Source organism: Oryctolagus cuniculus, chromosome 1 (assembly GCF_051225735.1).
Source record: "Oryctolagus cuniculus isolate XC-2025 breed Fujian yellow rabbit chromosome 1, ASM5122573v1, whole genome shotgun sequence".
Taxonomy (NCBI): domain Eukaryota; kingdom Metazoa; phylum Chordata; class Mammalia; order Lagomorpha; family Leporidae; genus Oryctolagus; species Oryctolagus cuniculus.
In genome coordinates, this window is record NC_142867.1 from 85,941,338 (window position 1) to 85,959,964 (window position 18,627).

Sequence of the window (18,627 nt, forward strand, 5' to 3'; positions counted from 1 at the left end):
AAATGAGTTCAGGGATAGATAATGGTTAGCAAGATGAAAAGTCTGACTCAAGGATAACCATTTTTATGCTACTTTTGGTAGAACCTTCATTTCTCTAGAGTTTATTAAATTATAAACACCTAGGAAATTATAGTGAGATCTAAAAGTAGTTTAATAATATTGCAGAGTTTAAAAGAAGTTGAAAAAAGAAAAAATATTCGTTTTTCTCAAATGTTCAAAGTAATAAATGAGACTATTTTAAAAAATGTCATGGAAAATGGAATTAAAAGATATTTATTTTGCTGCAAAATAATTTATGAAATACATGCATATGAGTGATTTTCAAAAAAATCCCATGGAAAATGCATATACAAAAAAACTATGCATGGATTTCAAAATGTTTTTCACCAAAGTAAACTTACCTTTAAATTCCATTTTCCACAAACTTTTTGAAGGACACTTATATATGTAATTAGAAAGATCAGAAAATATAAAGAGAAAATCTCACCTATAATTTCTAAATACAGCCATTGGCATTTTGTAATTTCCTACTCATTAAAACATCACATTAAATAATTACATAAAATTTTTCACATATTTGCTCTAAATGTATACATTTATTAGTCTTTGATATTTGGTTTTTCCACTTTTTCATTTTATACATAACTATTGTAATTACTGATATTACCTCTTCTTTTTTTAAGATTTATTTATTTCAAAGGCAGAATTACAGAGAGGCAGAAATAGAGAGAGAGAGAGAGGTCTTCTATCTGCTGGTTCACTCCCCAAATGGCTGCAATGACCAGAGCTGTGCCCATCCAAAACCAGGAGCCAGGAGCTTCTTCCAGGTCTCCCATGTGGGTGCAGGGTCCCAAGGACTTGAGCCATCTTCCACTGCTTTCCCAAGCCATAGCAGAGAGCTGGATTTGGAAGTGGAGCAGCCGGGACTCAAACTGGAGCCCCCATAGGATGCCAGCACTGCAGACCAGGGCTTTAACCTACTGAACCACAGTGCCGGCCCCTGTATTACCTCTTAAAAAGTTCTGTTTTTGAGGTGGGCATTTGGCACAGCAACTTAGGTCACACTTGGAAAGCCAGCATTCCATACTGGAGTGCCTGGATCAAGTCCCAGTTACTCTGCTAATGCGCATCCTGCGAAGCAGCAAGTACCTGAGTCCCTGCCACCCATGTGGGAGATCTCGATGGAGTTTCAGCTTCCTGACATTGGCCTGGTCCAAAGCAGACTGTTGCAGCCATTTTGGAGAGTGAACAAGTGGAAAAAGATTCTCTCTCTCTCTCTCTCTCCATCTCCCTGACTTACAAATAAAATGAAAATAAATAAATAAAAATTTAAAAAATTGTTTTTCCTGGTATTCTAGCTACCTGCCTTTCATTCTCCTTCCTCTTTAAGTTCATGTCAAAACTTCCTCCAGTTCACAATTCTCAAGTTCATTGCTGTTTTTAATGTAACAAATCAAGTGCTGTCAACAGACTTGTTAGTGGGTGTGTCCCTTCCCTATTTATAAATATTTACACTGTGAAACAGTCAATATTTTCTTGAGTCAAAAATCCAAATTTTCCCAGATTTAATAGAAAAACTTCCATTTAGTTAATGCACACTAGATGAGATGCTGCAAGTAAGCCAGTTCTAACCACCACCATGTTTATGGAATTCTGTCATCACTGGCTACTCCAAAAACAGTGTTGCAGGCCAATGGCTAAAAGTGGGGGATTACATCTTCAACTAGTCAAAAATAAAACACTGAAAACTATCTAGAGTTAGATTTGTAGGAACAATCAAATATTTACTATCACTACCAATCTCAAATCTTAAGCTTCTGAAAAATGTCATCACCAACCATTTCCCATATATGTTAGGATATCATACAAAGGACTGAGGGCACAGACATTTATTCACCCATTATAATGACATTTTGTTCTTGAGTTTCCAGTGTGCCTTTATAAACATGTTCAGAGACTTCCTTTCTCATTTCTACTCTATGCCTGCCAATAAACAAGCTCTACCCCTGTTTATTTTCAGTCTTGCTACCCAGGCTGGGTGCTCTGAATCAGGCTCTCCCTTTCTCACCAGCCTCTGGTGTTAACAAGGACTGGACTCATAGCACCGTGTCCTTGCTAGGGTTTCTGTCCTAATTCCACTGGTCATTTTGTACTGTTCTTTATTGCTCCACTATATATTTTTCCAACTGGACTCATGCACAGAGTTTTTTTGTGCCAGCATTATTTATTAAGATTTATTACTTATTTGAAAGGCAGATTTACACAGAGAGGACAGGCAGAGAGAGAGAGAGAGGGACAGAGAGAGGTCTTTCATCCACTGGTCCTGCAACCATGAGGGAGACCTGGAGGAGGCTCCTGGCTCTTGGCTTCGGATCGGCACAGCTTTGGCCACTACAGCTGATTGGGGAGTGGCCCAGTGGATGGAAGACCTCTCTCTCTCTCTCTTTCCCTCTCTCTGTGTAACTCTGACTTTCAAATAAATAAATAAATCTTTTCAAAAAAATATTATATAATATGATGCAACCACTTTGTTTGACTTTTTAATTGAACAAGCACTTAGAATAAAAACTGTTTGAAAACCAACTTTAAGAGGCAAGTGTTTGGCCTAACAGTGTAATCCACTGGGTGGAATGCTCACACCCCATATCACAGTGCTTGGGTTTGAATCCTGACTCTGCTTCTGACTCCAGCTTCCTGCTAATGCAGACCCTGAGAGGAAATAGATTACAACTCAAGTAGTTGGGTTCCTACCACCCACGTGGAAAGACCTGGATTAAGTGTTTGGCTCCAGGCTTCAATCTAATCCAACCTTGGCCTTTGTGGCCATTTGGGAAGTGAACCAGTGGCAGCAAGACTTCTCTATGTCTTTCCCTCTTTCTCTGTTATTCTGACTTTCCAAAAGAAATCCTTTGTCTACAACTGAAATATTTACACAGATGGAAGTTACACAGTGTGTTAGGAAAATGGTGCAGGCACAGTCTTATCTGTGGTGTGATCTACACCTGATTTACATTCTACGCCCTGGTTCCCGCCGCCATTACTGAAAGCCAGGTGGCCACATGGCCCAAACTACCTGTACCAAGCTCCACCCCAACCTAATGGGATTGGCTAATTCCTACCTCACTGCCCGCCCCCTGGAAAAGGTATATTAGACCCCCTTCCCAGACATGTGGCCCTTTTTTTCCCTTTGCCGCCCGACCCCTCTAGTCTGTTGGGTTTTCCCCAATAAACCCTTTCCCTTACTCCAGTGTTTGATGTGTTTTGTGATGGCATAATAGAAATAGATAACACAGTGAGTTTTTGATTTTGTTTTAAAAAATACTAGCAAATTACACATATTTTTATAGCTTTTTTTCACTTATCAATACATTATAACTGTTTCCCAAGTAATCTATTTTAAATTATGATTTCATAGATTATATATCTATGATAATATGGCTATCTTTAGTGAAGTGACACCCTGACTGACAGCAGGGACTCCATTTTAGAGTACCAAGTCTCCATTTTGAGAAAGCACCTCCCACCATGAGGCTATGGTCTAAAACTAAGGCCTAAAACTAAGACAATAACAGTACATTGTATCCCACTTGGCAAAACATAGAACTCCCCTAGCATGATTGCTAAAGCTTAAAATAGATAGACTGCACCTGGATTAATGTTAAGATTGTAATTTGTCTACATCCCGCATATGATTTAGGTCAGTATCTGGACTAATGTGGAAACTGTAATTGGTATTGTCAAGATTGTAATGGATGTGTTTCCTATATGCTTTAGGTCAGCTTGAACTAGCAACCATGTATCCCCCCAACCCTAGCAACCATGTATTACCCCTTCCCTCCTTGTGGTTTTTGCCTTTGTAAACCCTGTTGCTATGAGCTTCGGGATTGAGAGTTGTTTAGGGCATGAGCCCACTGGGCAGCTGTCAATAAAAGACTGTCAAATTGTATCAACGTGTGGTGCTCCTCTGTTTGCCCTGGCTCAGGCTCAACAATAGTACAATTTACTTAATATTGTTCCTATGGAGCTTCTTCCGGGTCTCCCACATGGGTGCAGGGGTGCAAAGACTTGGGCCATCTTCTACTGCTTTCCCAGGCCATTAGCAGGGAGCTGGATGGCAAGTAGAGCAGCCGGGATTAGAACTGGTGCCTACTGGGATGCCAGCACTGCAGGCCAGGGCTTTAACCCACTGCGCCACAGTGTTGGCCCCAAGATGCTTTCTTTGTATACAGTGCCCCATGGTGCTGCCAGGCAGAAGGCAGACAAAGGGGCAGTATTTACTTCTCTTTCCTCCTTCCCTCCACTGTTGAAATGCATTAAATATTACACTAGGATTAAATATAGATCAAAGGTTGCTTTTGGAGTGATAGAAGACAATCTTATAATAGCCAGCATTGTTACATGATTCTATTACATCATGTATGATTTCTAGGTGTGGTTTATTTGACCACAGAAAGCTTGACCTAGAACTATACAATTTAGCTGTCACACCTCTCCAGGACCTTTTTTCCTTGCCAGGTGAACGACACGCATTCACCCTTCCATCTTCCTCACTTGTCAGAAATCACGGATACAGGGGCCAGTGTTGTGGTACAGAGGGTTAAACTGACACTTGAGACACTAATGACCTGAGAAAAGCAGCAGAAGATGGTCCAAGTGCTTAGGCTCCTGTCACCCACATAGGAGAATCGGACGACGCTCTTGGCTCCTGGTTTTGGCCTGGCCCAGCCTGGCTATTTCTGTCATTTGGGCAGTGAATCAGCAGATGGAGGATCTCTCTTTCTCTGACACTCTGCCCTTCAAATAAATATTTAAAAAATAATTTATAGGTTCCTTATTTTATTTATTTTAATATAACAAGTATTTATTAATGTTGCAAGCAGACGTGGCCCCTTTTAAAGGCTGAATTACAGGAATAAGAGTGATGGATTAAAGAAGGAGGTACCTTTCTCTGAAGGGAGGAGAGAACTTCCACTTTGATTATGGCCTTGTCTAAATAAGATCAGAATTTGTGAACTCAAGAGGCTTCCATAGTCTTGGCAGCTCATGATAAGAGCCTCAGGTGATTACTGACATCATAAATAAGAGTGCCAATTGTGAAATCAACAACAGGAGTCACTGTGCACCTGCTCCCCATGTAGGACCACTGTCCTTAATGTGTTGTACTGTGCGAATTAATGGTAAAACTAGTCATCAAACAGTATTTTATACTTTGTGTGTCTGTGTGGGTATAAACTGTTGAAATCTTTATTTAGTATAGAGTTGATCTTCTGTATATAAAGATAATTAAAAATGAATCTTAATGAAGAATGGGATGAGAGAGGGATTACAAGATGGGATGGTTTGCAGGTGGAAAGGTGGGCATGGGGGGAAGAACTGCTATAATCCAAAAGTTGTACTTTCAAAATTTATATTTATTAAATAAAAATCTTCTTCAAAAAAAAAGGAGTGATGGAGCCCAGTCAGACCCATTGCTCTCTGCCAATCAGCAGCTTGGAGGGAATTTACTGGGCAAGGCAGAATTATCTGGGTCTCTGTGAGGAACTGGGGCTGACAAGGAAACAGGATCTGCAGGGAATTGGGCTGCCTCTCCAGGTAGTGGTCTAGTTGCTTTGAGTTAGGGTGCAGCCATACAAAGTGCTAATCAAGCCAGGTAGCATAGTAAGCCCAGACCCCATGTGTCTGAGTTCCTAAAACTGTACAGAATTTGTGCTAACTCATTTAGGGACTCAAGCAGATTTCAGGTGATAGGACAGAACAGTACTGATGACTTTGAACTAGCTTTAGGGTGGCCAGTATGGTATTTATTTTTACCTTATGTGTGGGTGCTATACTATTTATCTTAACCATTACCTTATACTTCAAAGTCTTTTACATCTTCATGAGTGCAAAAATTAAACTGTTTCATTAATGCCTCTTGAAATATAAAGTTAAATAATGTGTATTCACTCATCTATTAATTTATTTAATAAGCATTAGACAGGTGCAGGTACTGAACTATGTGATAATAGCATGTCTATCTCAACATCGAAATACTTTTCTTTCCTGTAAGTCTTATATTCCACAATTTTTAGATGTGACCACAAATACTCTCTATTTTAGAAAAGGGTAAACCCTTGAAATATTTAAAATATCCTGCAAACATTTCTGGCTTCAACCAAAATTTCACTATGAACATTTTTCTAAGCATCTACAATTCTTTTTTACCTGTTCAGTCAAATATGAGTACGTGTACAGGAAGAATTTGAGAGCACAAAGAATAAAATCCTAAAGTAAATATAATAAATTTTCACATTGACTCTTTACAATTTCTTTTAGTGACAGTAAATTTTTGCATTTGGATAAAAGAAAATAGTTATTTGTGTTAGGTTTATTTTCCATCAAGGATTCAGCAGAGAAAGAACAACAAGTGGTGGTTTTCTGTTGATCTTACAGTTTCTAATAATTTTTAACCAATAGTCCTTTCCATACTCACTTGTCCAATTAGGCACAGTCATAAAAACCACACTTGACAAAGGAAATAAACTGCCTATTTGCACGGAGATTAACATTTTCAACCACACCTGCTCACTGGCCCCTCCCCATCCCCCAGTAAGTACACAGTATTGGGGGCCAGGGTGAGGAGGACTTCCAATTGCCTTTTTCTCTCTTCAAGGAAAAGAATGAAAGTATACTTAGGAGGTCACGGTTCAGTCACAGAAACTTCAGATCTGATAAAAAGTAACAAGCCATTGAAGGGCGCCCTAGTTCTCATGGAGTGCATGCTGACAGCTTGCTTATGGCTGGAATTACAGGCCTCAAAATCTCTCTCTGATGAGTACATTAGGATAGGCAAAAAATGAACTGGGCGATCTTACTCTCAGAAGAACTATTTCCATGGGGAAGAATAAAGGGTTAAGTCCAAATTTTAGGAACCACAGTTGGCCTGGTTCTTGCTCTCACAGAATTCTGTCCTTTATAATATTTTAGAACTGACTAGGTCACTCTTGGCTCATTGTGAGATGGTTGCTCATTCAGCTTGATAAATTGAGACGTGAATCACGGAGCTTTCTTCTACAGGACTTTCGCAATCATCAGGTTCAAAATCCTTCTTCATACGTGACCTTGCTATTATCCTCATGCTTGCAATTGAAAACCAGTCCTTCCTGTGAAATATTTTGTGGAAACTTAGAGACCTTTAAATATGCAGACTTAATAGTTTATTGTTGCTAAACTGAAAAGCATCATAGAATGGTTAAGATTCTAAGGTCAGCTGGAATTCCTTTAGTAGGATCTCTGCATTAAGAATAGTAACAATCCCTTACTTATAGGTAGTAGACATGCTCTGCCTGCCTGTATCATTCTTTTTTTATTTTTTAAAAAGATTATTTATTTATTTAAAAGTCAGAGTTACAGAGAGAGAGAGACAGAGAAAGAGATTTTCCATCTGCTGGTTCACTTCCCAGATGGCAGCAACTGTCATGGCTGGGCCAGGCTGAAACGAGGAGCCAGGAGCTTCTTCCAGGTCTCACACAGGTGGTAAAGATCCAGGGTCTTGGGCTATCTTCTGCTGCTTTCCCCAAGCCATTAGCAGGGAGCTGGATTGGAAATGGAGCAGCCCATATGGTATGCCATCTTTGTAGGTGGTGGCTTAACCTGCTACACCACAACCACAGTACTGGTCCCCCTTACTCTTTATGTACCACCATTCCATTTTTTCCCCTGGCGAACGATCCTCCCTTCATTGTTATTCCATAGAGTTTAAGTGGAGCTTATTCTACCTCCTACTTTCAGAGGAGCTCACAGGGAGTCCATCTCCTCTGGCCAAGTGATTGCTCCAAGAATGAACTGGGTCCAGGCTGGACTAACAAGAGCAGCCTAATTTGAGTTTCTGCCCCTTGTCACCAGGGTTGTGGATAAACATTTGTATAGCATTATCCACTGAGAGTTTAAGGAACATCTTGAGGTCAATTCATTCATATAGCCCAAATCTCCTAATCACCTACCCATTCCCTAGTGAGGAAGTGAGATACTGGCAGATATTTTCAGTAATATGTTGAAAGCATTCATTCAGCAAATACTCAGTGAGATGACGACTACTACTAGGAGCCTGGTTCTATGCAAGGTGATAGGAATGCAGTTATAAATGAAACTGCCATGACCCCAGTCCCATGTTCTGAAGGACGTATAAAGAGGGCACACAGGTGGACCATGTAAATTATTCTGGATATATGTGGGTATCCAGGAAGGCTTCCTGGAGGAAGGGACTGGCTTCCTAAATATCTGAGTCAATTCTTCTTGGATTTTCTTCCTCATCCTCAGAGCTACTGCCTTAACTCAGGCTTTTTTCAGATCATGTCTGAATTGTAGCAATAGCTTTCCAGTTGAAATTTATCCCTCACTCTCACCCTGGTCTTACCCAACTCATTCATTACTGATAACAGAATTATTTTTCCCAGGGAAATTTTTTTTTTTTTTGACAGGCAGAGTGGATAGTGAGAGAAAGAGACAGAGAGAAAGGTCTTCTTTTTGCCGTTGATTCACCCTCCAATGGCCGCCATGGCTGGCGCGCTGCGGCCGGCACACCACGCTGATCCAAAGCCAGGAGCCAGGAGCCAGGTGCTTTTCCTGGTCTCCCATCGGGTGCAGGGCCCAAGCACCTGGGCCATCCTCCACTGCACTCCCTGGCCACAGCAGAGAGCTGGCCTGGAAGAAGGGCAACCGGGACAGAATCCGGTGCCCCGACCGGGACTAGAACCCGGTGTGCCGGCGCCGCTAGGTGGAGGATTAGCCTATTGAGCCATGGCACCGGCCCCCCATGGAAATTTTTACTGAAGTATAATATACATACATAAAATTATGTTTGGAAGCACACAGCTTGATGAATTCCATCAACCAAACACATTTATTAAGCAGCACCTACATTAATAAGCATGGCCAGCATACCAGAAGCCATCTTCATGCCCCAGCCATAATCACCCAGCCCATAAATGATAAAAATTCATTTTAAAACTACAAATCGTGGAGCACAGTGAGTTAAGCCACTGCCTGTGAAGCTGGCATCCCACATGAGCACCGGTTCAGGTCCCGGCTGCTTCATTTTTGATCCAGCTCCCTCCTGATGTGCCTGGGAAAGCAGCAGCAGATGACCCGAGTACTGGGGCCCCTGCCAATCATGTGGGAGACTCAGATGAAGCCCCTGGCTCCCGACTCCTGGTTTCTGCTTGGCCCAGCCCTAGCCTTTGAGGCCATTTGGGGAGTAAACCAGTGGATGGAAGATCCATCTCTCTAGGTCTCTCCTTCTCTCTCTGCTAACTCTGCCTTTCAAATAAATAAGTGAACCTTAAAAAAAAAAAAAAAACCTACAAATCTCATCATATTGCCTTGTTAAGAATCTTCCAAGACTCTCTGCAACCTTCAGCAGAAAACCCCCAAACCACTAGTAATTCCCAACCTACTGAATCCTATCTACTGCTCCTTCTTGTAGGCCTGTGCCTACTGCTCCAATCTCTTTAGGCTAACGTCCCAGATCTCTTCCTCCACAATCTAATGATCCCAGTTATTTTGTTATTTCAAGAGCCACGTTCTCAAAGTCAGCCATGATCCCTTTCCTCCACACTGTTTCTCTCATAGATGTCTAAAGGCAGAAATGATGTTTTTCATCTCAGTTTTCCAATTTGTTAAATGAATAAATGAGAATACCTAGCTTTGTTACTTGCCCAAAATTCTTTTCCTTCTCTTTCTCCCCTGCCCTTGACTGTTTTAAAAATAGGAACCATCAGGGCAGTCATTGTGGTGCAGTGCATTAAGCCATCTCCTGGAACTCCCATATCCCACATCTGAGTGCCCCGGGACTGGGTCCTGCCTCTGCTTCCCATATAGCATCCTGCTAAGGTGCCTGGGAGGCAGCGGATTGTGGCCCAAGTACTTGAGTTCCAGCTACCCAAGTAGGAGATCTAAGTGGAGCTCCTAGCTCCTGGCTTCAGCCAGGCCCATTCCCGCCTCTTGTGGGCATTTGGGGGAGTAAACCAGTGGATGGAATCTTTCTCTTTCTCTCTCTCTCTCTCTTTCTGTCACTCTGCCTTTCAAATAAAACTTTTTTTGTTGTTGTTTTTAAAGATGTATTTTATTTATTTGAAAGGCAAAGTTACAGAAAAACAACGGTAGAGACACGGCGGGAGGTCTTCCAGCTGCTGGTTCACTCAAATGGCTACCACACCCGGGGCTGGACCAGATTGAAGCCAGGAGCCAGGAGCCTCTTCCAGGTCTCCCATGGGTGCAGGGGCCCAAGGACTTGGACCATCTTATGCTGCTTCCCAGCTGCATTAGCAGGGAGCTAGATTGGAAGTAGAGCACTCTTCTGGGGCCTGCATGAAACTGCCCTGAATAATCGTATGTGGCAACCCCATGTCTTGTTTTCTGTAGAAAGCACAACAGCAAAAACGCTTGGCAGGTCGGCCCCACTCCCAGCAGTGTCTGTTTCTCCACCAGCGCCTCTGACGCCATCGCACTCAGCTGGCACCCCACCCCTGGCACCCAGGCGCGCGCTAACCCTTCCCTGGAGACTGTCTCCCGCTCCTTGGGGCAGCAGCCCAGCCGCTGGCCTCCTTAGAATCCTGCTGAGCAGGGGGAAAAAAAATCTCAATAATATCAATGTGGGGTAGAATCCATAAACTCAAAATCAAGCCGCAGGGGAAAAATTCCTGAGGATGCCTGATTGCTGCTGCACTGATAAGCCTGAAGGGGCCAGTGTGGCTCTCTGCTGTCAACCCTAAACTCATTGCAACGTGGGTTGCCCGAGTCATCGTCATCTTATCCTCCAAAGCGATTTGCATAAAACCTTCACGAGTGCAGAAACTACTTCCTAAGTGCATAGTAAAATTAAAAGGGATGTGCATTCATTCATTCATCTCACTGGCCAGGCATTCAATTCATCCAGGACAAGCACCCCAGCGGCCACATCTTCATCTCTGCCTTATGCGCCCCTGCCAGTCACTGGCCGGCAGTCAGAGACGCTGGGTGGGGAGAGAGGAGACTGAGTTTCGATTACTCAACTTTTTTTTTTTTTTTTTTTTTTTTTGTTCTCCATCCTCTGCAGGGGCGCAGCAGAGGGGTGTTCTGCCTACCCACGCTGAAAATCGAGTTTCACAAAGTAAGCAGCCTCGTGGGTCCAGCGCAGGCGGCCGCCCCACAACGACCCGGGTCACCGACACGTGGGCCGTGCTTGCCCCTGAGTTTGCTTCCTCACTCCGTCCGGCGGGCGTCGCGGGCGGGTAGCAGGGCCGAGCGGAAGCAAGCGGGCTGGGTCCTCCGTCCTGCCTGCGGTCCGCCTCTGTCCCGGCCTGCGCCTGCTCTCTCGCAGCTTTGGCTCTGCCGGTCTCCAGCCTGCTGCACGCGCCCAGGGATGAACCAAGCTCTCAGTGTGACGACGAGGGGGGTTCAGTCCACCGTGAGCGAGGGCCGAGACCCCAGCGCCAGGTCAGGGCGGTGGGCGTGCCTGGGGAGGCCCGGGACCCCGAGGAGCGGATAAGGCGCCTGTACGGCGCGGTTCAAGGGTCCGGGAGCAGCGGAGGCGCGGCAGGAGACTCTCAGAACCTGGCCCGGCCCGGCTGGGGACATCGTGGCGGGGAGGGACAGGGCGGCGCCCGGCTGGGCTACCCGGCCCGCTCACCTCGCCTTAGCGGCGCGCCCAGCTCGGGACTGGGGAGGAGGGAGTCGGACCTGCGGGCCTCTGGATTCCAGGACCGCCCCCTGCCGCTTCCGGGCCAGCGGCGAGCGGCGGCGACGGCCGGAGCCGCAGCGGCAGCATGAGAGCCCCCGCCGCTCCTCCACGCCTGCGGACGCGCGGCCAGCGGCGGCGGCTCTGCCTGCGGGCGCCATGGGGGCGCCCTGGGGCCCGGAGGCCGGCGGGCGGCGCCGGCGGCGCAGAGGCCAGGGGCAGCTACAGAGCGCCTCGGCCCTGGTGGCAGCCGGCCTGATGTGCACCGCGCTGGCCGCCTACGTCTGCTGGGAGCAGTTGCCGCCGCTGCCCTGGACATCCCCTGCCCCGCCGGGGCAGGTGGGCGTGCTGCTCTGGTGGGAGCCTTTCAGGGGACGCGGCGCCGCCGCCTCGAGGCCGCCCCCCGACTGCCGGCTGCGCTTCAACATCAGCGGCTGCCGCCTGCTCACCGACCGCGCAGCCTACAGCGAGGCTCAGGCAGTGCTGTTCCACCACCGCGACCTGGTGAAGGGGGCCCTGGACTGGCCACCGCCCTGGGGCGCGCGGGGCCGCGCCGCCGAGGAGCTGGAGTTGCGCGCGTTGGGCTACCAGGAGCCCGCGGCCCTCATGACCTCAGGCTCCAGGCCCCCGGGCCAGCGCTGGGTGTGGATGAACTTCGAGTCTCCTTCTCACTCCCCGGGGCTGCGAAGCCTGGCAGGTAACCTCTTCAACTGGACGCTCTCCTACAGGGCCGACTCGGACGTCTTCGTGCCCTATGGCTACCTCTACCCCAGGAGCCACCCGGGCGACCAGCCTCCGGGCCTGGCCCCGCCGCTGGCCCGGAAGCGGGGGCTGGTGGCCTGGGTGGTGAGCCACTGGGACGAGCGCCAGGCCCGGGTCCGCTACTACCATCAGCTGAGCCAGCACGTGCCCGTGGACGTGTTCGGGCAGGGCGGGCCCGGCCGCCCGGTGCCCAACAGCGGGCTCCTGCACACGGTGGCCCGCTACAAGTTCTACCTGGCGTTTGAGAACTCGCAGCACCTAGATTACATCACTGAGAAGCTCTGGCGCAACGCGTTCCTGGCCGGGGCGGTGCCGGTGGTGCTGGGCCCAGACCGTAGCAACTACGAGCGCTTTGTGCCTCGCGGCGCCTTCATCCACGTGGACGACTTCCCCAGTGCCTCCGCCTTGGCCACCTACCTGCTCTTCCTCGACCGCAACCCAACTGTCTACCGCCGCTACTTCCACTGGCGCCGGAGGTACGCCGTGCACATCACCTCCTTCTGGGACGAGCCGTGGTGCCGGGCCTGCCAGGCTGTGCAGACGGCCGGGCACCAGCCCAAGAGCATAGGCAACTTGGCGCACTGGTTCGAGCGGTGAAGCTGGCCCATGCTGCAAGCGACCGAGGGAAGCCACGTTGTCAGCTCTTTGATTTCCCTACCAAGCATCTCCTTGATTGCTGAATCAAGGGACCAAGTTCTCAGAACACTTTTTTTTTTTTTTTTTTTTGCTTTATTGGAAAAAGGTGATTTGCCAATTAACATTATACAACTGCAAGATGGGGTGGGAAAGGTCCCAGGTTCTCCTGCTTTATGCACAACTACCCTTTGGGCTCCTTCTGCTGTTGATGGCCATGGCTGTTAAGTAAGGGCTTTGAAGAAGGGTGCCCGTGCTTACCTTGTAGCTTGGGCAGAGGTGAAGAGCTGCCAGGCACCGAGGCTGTTTCTCTGTATTTCCACAGTGGTGGCCCAGCTGGCATTTTCCTGAAGCAAACAGCTGACTTTAGAAGGCGCCTGGGTGTGGTGTGGCCGCAAGTGTGGCTTTCTCTTTGTTGGAGTCCTCAAACCCCAGCCTCCTGGGAAAGGTGAGCAGGGTGGTTAAAGGCGCTATTGACTTCCTTAACAAGTACTGTTTCTTCTGCCCCATGAATGGGAACAAGATACTGGATTGTCCTTGAAGGAGTCTCAAGATGAACATATGGGTGTACTTCCTTTACACAAGAAATGTATTCTTGAAAAACTGCGTTTAAATCAAATCAAAAATTCAGGACCCTAAGAGAGTTCAATATTTAACCAAATCCTATGGAGAATCCCTTTATAATGTGAATAATCATATCCTAATTTATTTCTTCTGTTTTTATGTTTTCTTGTATTTGGGTTTTTTTTTTTAATATTAATGTTACAAAAGTGAAAATCAAGCAGAAGCAACCTTCTTCTCTTTCCAGCAAACCAGCCTGTGTTTACAAACAGAAGAAAGGAAGCCACAATGTCACTTTCCACAAAAGTGTCATGTCTTTACTGGACTGAAACTTTAGGCTGGCAGATCAGTCCTTCAGGGATGTGGCATTACTTGTCTGCAGAACAGTGGAAGGGATTGTACTGCATGACAGAATCATGCAAGTGGAAAAAAGAAAATGTTATAGTATCTGTTAGTGACTTTTTGTTTGTGAGTTTTGGGTTGAATGTTTAGTCCTAGGGAATGGAACTAAGTTCGTGCCTATGATGAACTTCCTCTGTCTTTTGTAAAAGGCTAAATCTGCTGTGCTCCCTGTGCTAACAGACTGCCCTTCTAGTCTGCACAGTACAGCAAATCCTCACATTTTAGTGCCCTTGAGAATGTGCCATGGGATCAGTCTTAAAAATACATGCATTGACTTTGCAGGTTGTTGAATGAGCAGCATATACAACAGGTGTCACTGCGTACCTACTTGATGCCAAACACTGGAGTTGGGGCCCCGGGAAAGAGAAAAAAAAAGTATATAAGGCAACAACCTCCTTTTAGAGTTCTTACAGTCTGCCACTGCCAAAAGTGAAAAATGACTGCTGAAACAATTGGCAGACTCAATTCACTTAAAGTGACATGATCGTAAATCAGTAAGAAAGTTGTATAGACTGTAGTCTGTAACATAGACTATTATATATTTTATATGCATAATAGTGATATGGACTATAAATTATAAAGCTAATTGATCTAAAGCTTGAAATGATGGATTTTAATCCTTAATTTATTGTAAGATCTTCACTGACTAATTATTATGGGTAGGACCCAAGATTTAGTTTTCTACAGAAGTCTTCTATAAACAGTAATTTTATATTTGATTGGTACAGTTATCTGAGTCATAAGCAAGTTTTATATCTGTGGGCGTTTGCTGCCAATGAACTTGGAAAGCCTACTGGATCTAGGTGCTGCAGTTCTGTTCCTTAAAAGGAGAAGTGAACAGCTATGGATAAAATTTCCTCATTAAAGTATTATAGTGTGGACAGAATTACAAACTACCAGCCATCCAATAAAGATAATGAAAAAATTCTATTCTTGAAAAACTATTTATGAGATGTTGGCCAGTGGTCTTGGCGTTATTGGGAAACTACCTGGGGCAGTGAGACAGAGCTTAGGTTTTGAAGGTAATCTGATTAAGGTTTGAATTTCAGCTGTGTGACATTGGGCAAAATAGTAAAAACCGTGAGCCTTAGCTTCCTCATCTGTAAAATGAGGGAGGAAAATATTTCATAGCTCATTGTGAGCGTTTCAGGAAATAAACGACAGGTGCCTAACACACAGTGGGCACTAGTTGATTTTATATTTTTTCTTTCTTTCCTTGCAATGATTTCAGGATGCTCTTGTAACCATTTATACATATGTCTAAAATTAAATCTCAAAGATGTTACAGAATAAATCTGAAGTAAAAAGGAAAGTGTCTCATATTGTATATTTCAAGTGAATCTAAAGCTAAGCCTTATTTCAGGAACCAACATTGTCATTTAGATTAAGCTTAAATTTGTAGAAGAGAATGAAGTGTACACCTAAACTTTCTTAATTTTTTTTGTTTTGGCAAAGCTATACAGTTAAACTATTAATTTACCAGTGTTCTTTTAGTATTAAGTCCATTTGAAATTAACCATGTAGTGAATATCCATCATGAGCATTTACATGCAAGTTTTCAGCCTGGAATGAATTTTCTTTTAGGCTAATTTCATCACAGAGCAAGAGATGTGGCAATTGCTCATTTTATGTTACTTCTCATTCTAAACTGAATAGATTCAAATTTAGCAAACCTTAGTACAAAAATGCATATGAATGCATCATATATATATACATATATATATCAAAATGTATTTTCTATGGTTGCCATGCCCTCCTTTAAGACATAGTTTTTTCTTTCAAATTTATTACAAATTTAATGTTTTCAGCAGTTGATGACCCTGAAAGTGCACCTGTAATGATAGTTGCATCAGAAGACAGTCTGACTTGCTTTCGATATTCACAAGTTTTTTTTCAGATTCCGAGCCACTGCTTGGCAGTAAGTTAGGGGAGCAAAGGAGTTTCATGCAAAGAGTCTGAAGTATGAAGTCAGAACCTGGGTTTGTGATTCTGCCACTTTGTGTTCTTATGGCCTTGATTAGGAAAGCTATTTAACTGAGTTTTAGCTTCCTCCTTTATAATGCATGAATGCCTCTACAAAATAAGGATTAAGTGTGCTGATGTATGCCGAAGTGCTTAGTAGGCTGTAAAGTGCTACATAATTACAGAGTACTCTGAAGTTTCCAGGCTCTATATCAGGGGTCAGTAAACTTGTGCAAAGCACCAGAGTTTAAAAAGTTCCAGCTTTGCAGGCCACGCAGTCTATTACCACTTCCAACTTTACCATTGGAGTGCAAAAAAAAAAAGCCAATCCCTAAGCGAATGGGGTGGCTAGCCTTGGCCAAGGCGCCATAGCTTGCAGCTCTGCTCTAGATTTTCAGAGATGGAAGGAATTTGTGAAGCTAAGCATGTCTACTTAATGTAACCTGATGGGAGTTCTTAGAAGGGATTTAAGAACTGGAGTTTTAGAATTCTGGAAGCAGCTATTCTTGGGCTCCTCCACTAGCTTTGCAACATTTCACAGTTGTGTGATTTGGGGTGAATTATTTAGGCTTTCTGTCTTGTGATACTCCCAATCTCTATTTGAAGGTAATCATATAGTTTGTGGTGGTGTTAAGATTAGAAAAGATGCTTACAGTACTCAGTCTAGTGCCTGGACCATAGGAATCACCTCAACAACATTACCTGGGATTACCTGTCCATTTTATAGAGGAAGTAGCCAAGTTCCAGAGCTATTGAAGGACTTGCCTAAGGTTACAGTAGTAGCAGTGGAACCAACCTTGCCCTTGCAAGATGCAACCCCTTTGAGCCTCTGCCACTTCAGCTGCGAAATGAGGGGGCTGGACAAAATCTCTTGGGTTCTTCAAGTTCCACTTGCTAGCATGCTACTAATTGGTCTCCTGGGGCTTAAGAGCTAATTCACCTCCCAGTGTGCCTTTTTTTTTTACAGCCTGGAAGTAACTTAGTATATAGGAGCAGTAAACTGGCAGAAAACCAGGCATGGGGGTGGAGGGTCTGATTTAACTTTAAACACAGATGTTTAAAGCATCACATATACAGATATCAGGGAAAGGAGCCGAGGCCATGAATTAGTTTGGTGAATAACTGCATTGAGTACATCTCAAGTCATTCTTGTATGTGTCTCATGGACTTTTATGCTACACATTCTTTTAACGAATCAAGTGTTCATGTACACATGTTCAGGTTATTTGACAAGATTATTAAAGTTATGAGATGGAAAATGACTTTTGGTTTATAATGTAAACCTCCACTCATCAATGTATTCAGTCATGGCCTCTGACACTTGGGATATTTCTCAGGGCAGTTTGTGTACGTTTATTCTAAGGTAACTAGACCGATAATTTGCCTCTTCTGAATTGCACCAAGTGCTCTCGTGTTCTTAACTGCGTGACTTTTTCTACTATAATCTGGTGATTTATTTCCAAGGCCATCCTTGGCATATTCTTTTCTCTCAGTCCGGTTTATTTTACTAAGTGCTCTGATGCCCTCTATGTCCAGTGTCGGGCTCCTGTTACTGAATTAAGTACTGCCACTTTTCACACAGGTGGAGTAAAGCCTGGGTGGTACCTGATGTGGGGCACAGTCAGCAAACTTTCTTCTCAACAGCGAGGCAGGATTATTACAAAGTTGGAATAAACACTGAGTAGTTTCTCTTCTCTCCTGCCTGCCCCTCCAGCACTCACACATGCCGAAACGCTTATTTAAGAGCAGACTTTGAAAAGTGACCAATGCCAGCTAAGGATAGAAGCAGGGCTCACAAAAAGAAAGGATCTAATAATGAATGTGTAAACAGAAGATTACGTTATAAAGTAGAGCAGGTGGTGAATACAGATGGGAAGTCAAGAGAGAAAGAAAAGGACAGACATTGGGGCGAATACAGTGTTGGAAGAGAAAGTGAGATCAGATAGAAGATGGAGAGAGGAGGAGACAGAGCAAAGTGGAGGGACCATATGGGTTACAGGACAGCAAAAGAGGCGGGACAAAGGAGAAACATCTGCCCGGAGAAGGACTGGCTACTTTACCACTCACCATTCAGTGCCCCTGTGCTGAAAAGAAAGCTTTGTTTCAGCTTGGAATGCAGCATCTGTCGGCAAACGGGGAGTGAAATCCCGAAGTCTGAACTCACTGACAGGGCAAAGCAGGAACTGAAGGAATAAACTAACTTCCAGAAATATAAAACTCTCCCTTGATTCATTACAGCAGATTCTTGAACTCTGATGAATGGTTCTTTTTTTCATTTTGGAAAAATCATGTTCATTGCAGTGTTTCTCATCCCCAGTCAGCATACTTCATCTGTATCCAATTATGCATTTTATATCTATTTTTATATAGCCATAATCACCAGTTCATTCTTTTAAGGAAAAGCAAGAGACAGAGGAAAACATGTAAATGACCCAATAAACTTGATATACTTACTGGTTTCCTGTAGAAACTTATTATAAGACTATTTCTAGTAGGTTCTAAAGAATTGGGTTTTTATGACATCCATTTTGAGATTTTTGAATTTGTATTTTCTGAAATTACTGAATCTCAGCTAATACACTAAAAAAACATTGTCCTATTAGACCATGGGT

The 18,627-nt window shown here is 44.5% G+C and overlaps 1 protein-coding gene across 1 annotated transcript; it reads left to right on the forward strand.

Annotated features, from left to right (window-relative positions):
* Nucleotides 1-8,133: 8,133 nt before the first annotated feature.
* Nucleotides 8,134-15,365, forward strand: FUT4 (fucosyltransferase 4). Its single transcript, XM_008262515.5, has 3 exons — nt 8,134-8,161; nt 11,339-11,425; nt 11,508-15,365. Exons 1-3 carry the CDS (start codon nt 8,134-8,136, stop codon nt 13,052-13,054), a joined length of 1,662 nt encoding a protein of 553 aa, XP_008260737.3. The 3' UTR covers nt 13,055-15,365.
* Nucleotides 15,366-18,627: the final 3,262 nt, after the last annotated feature.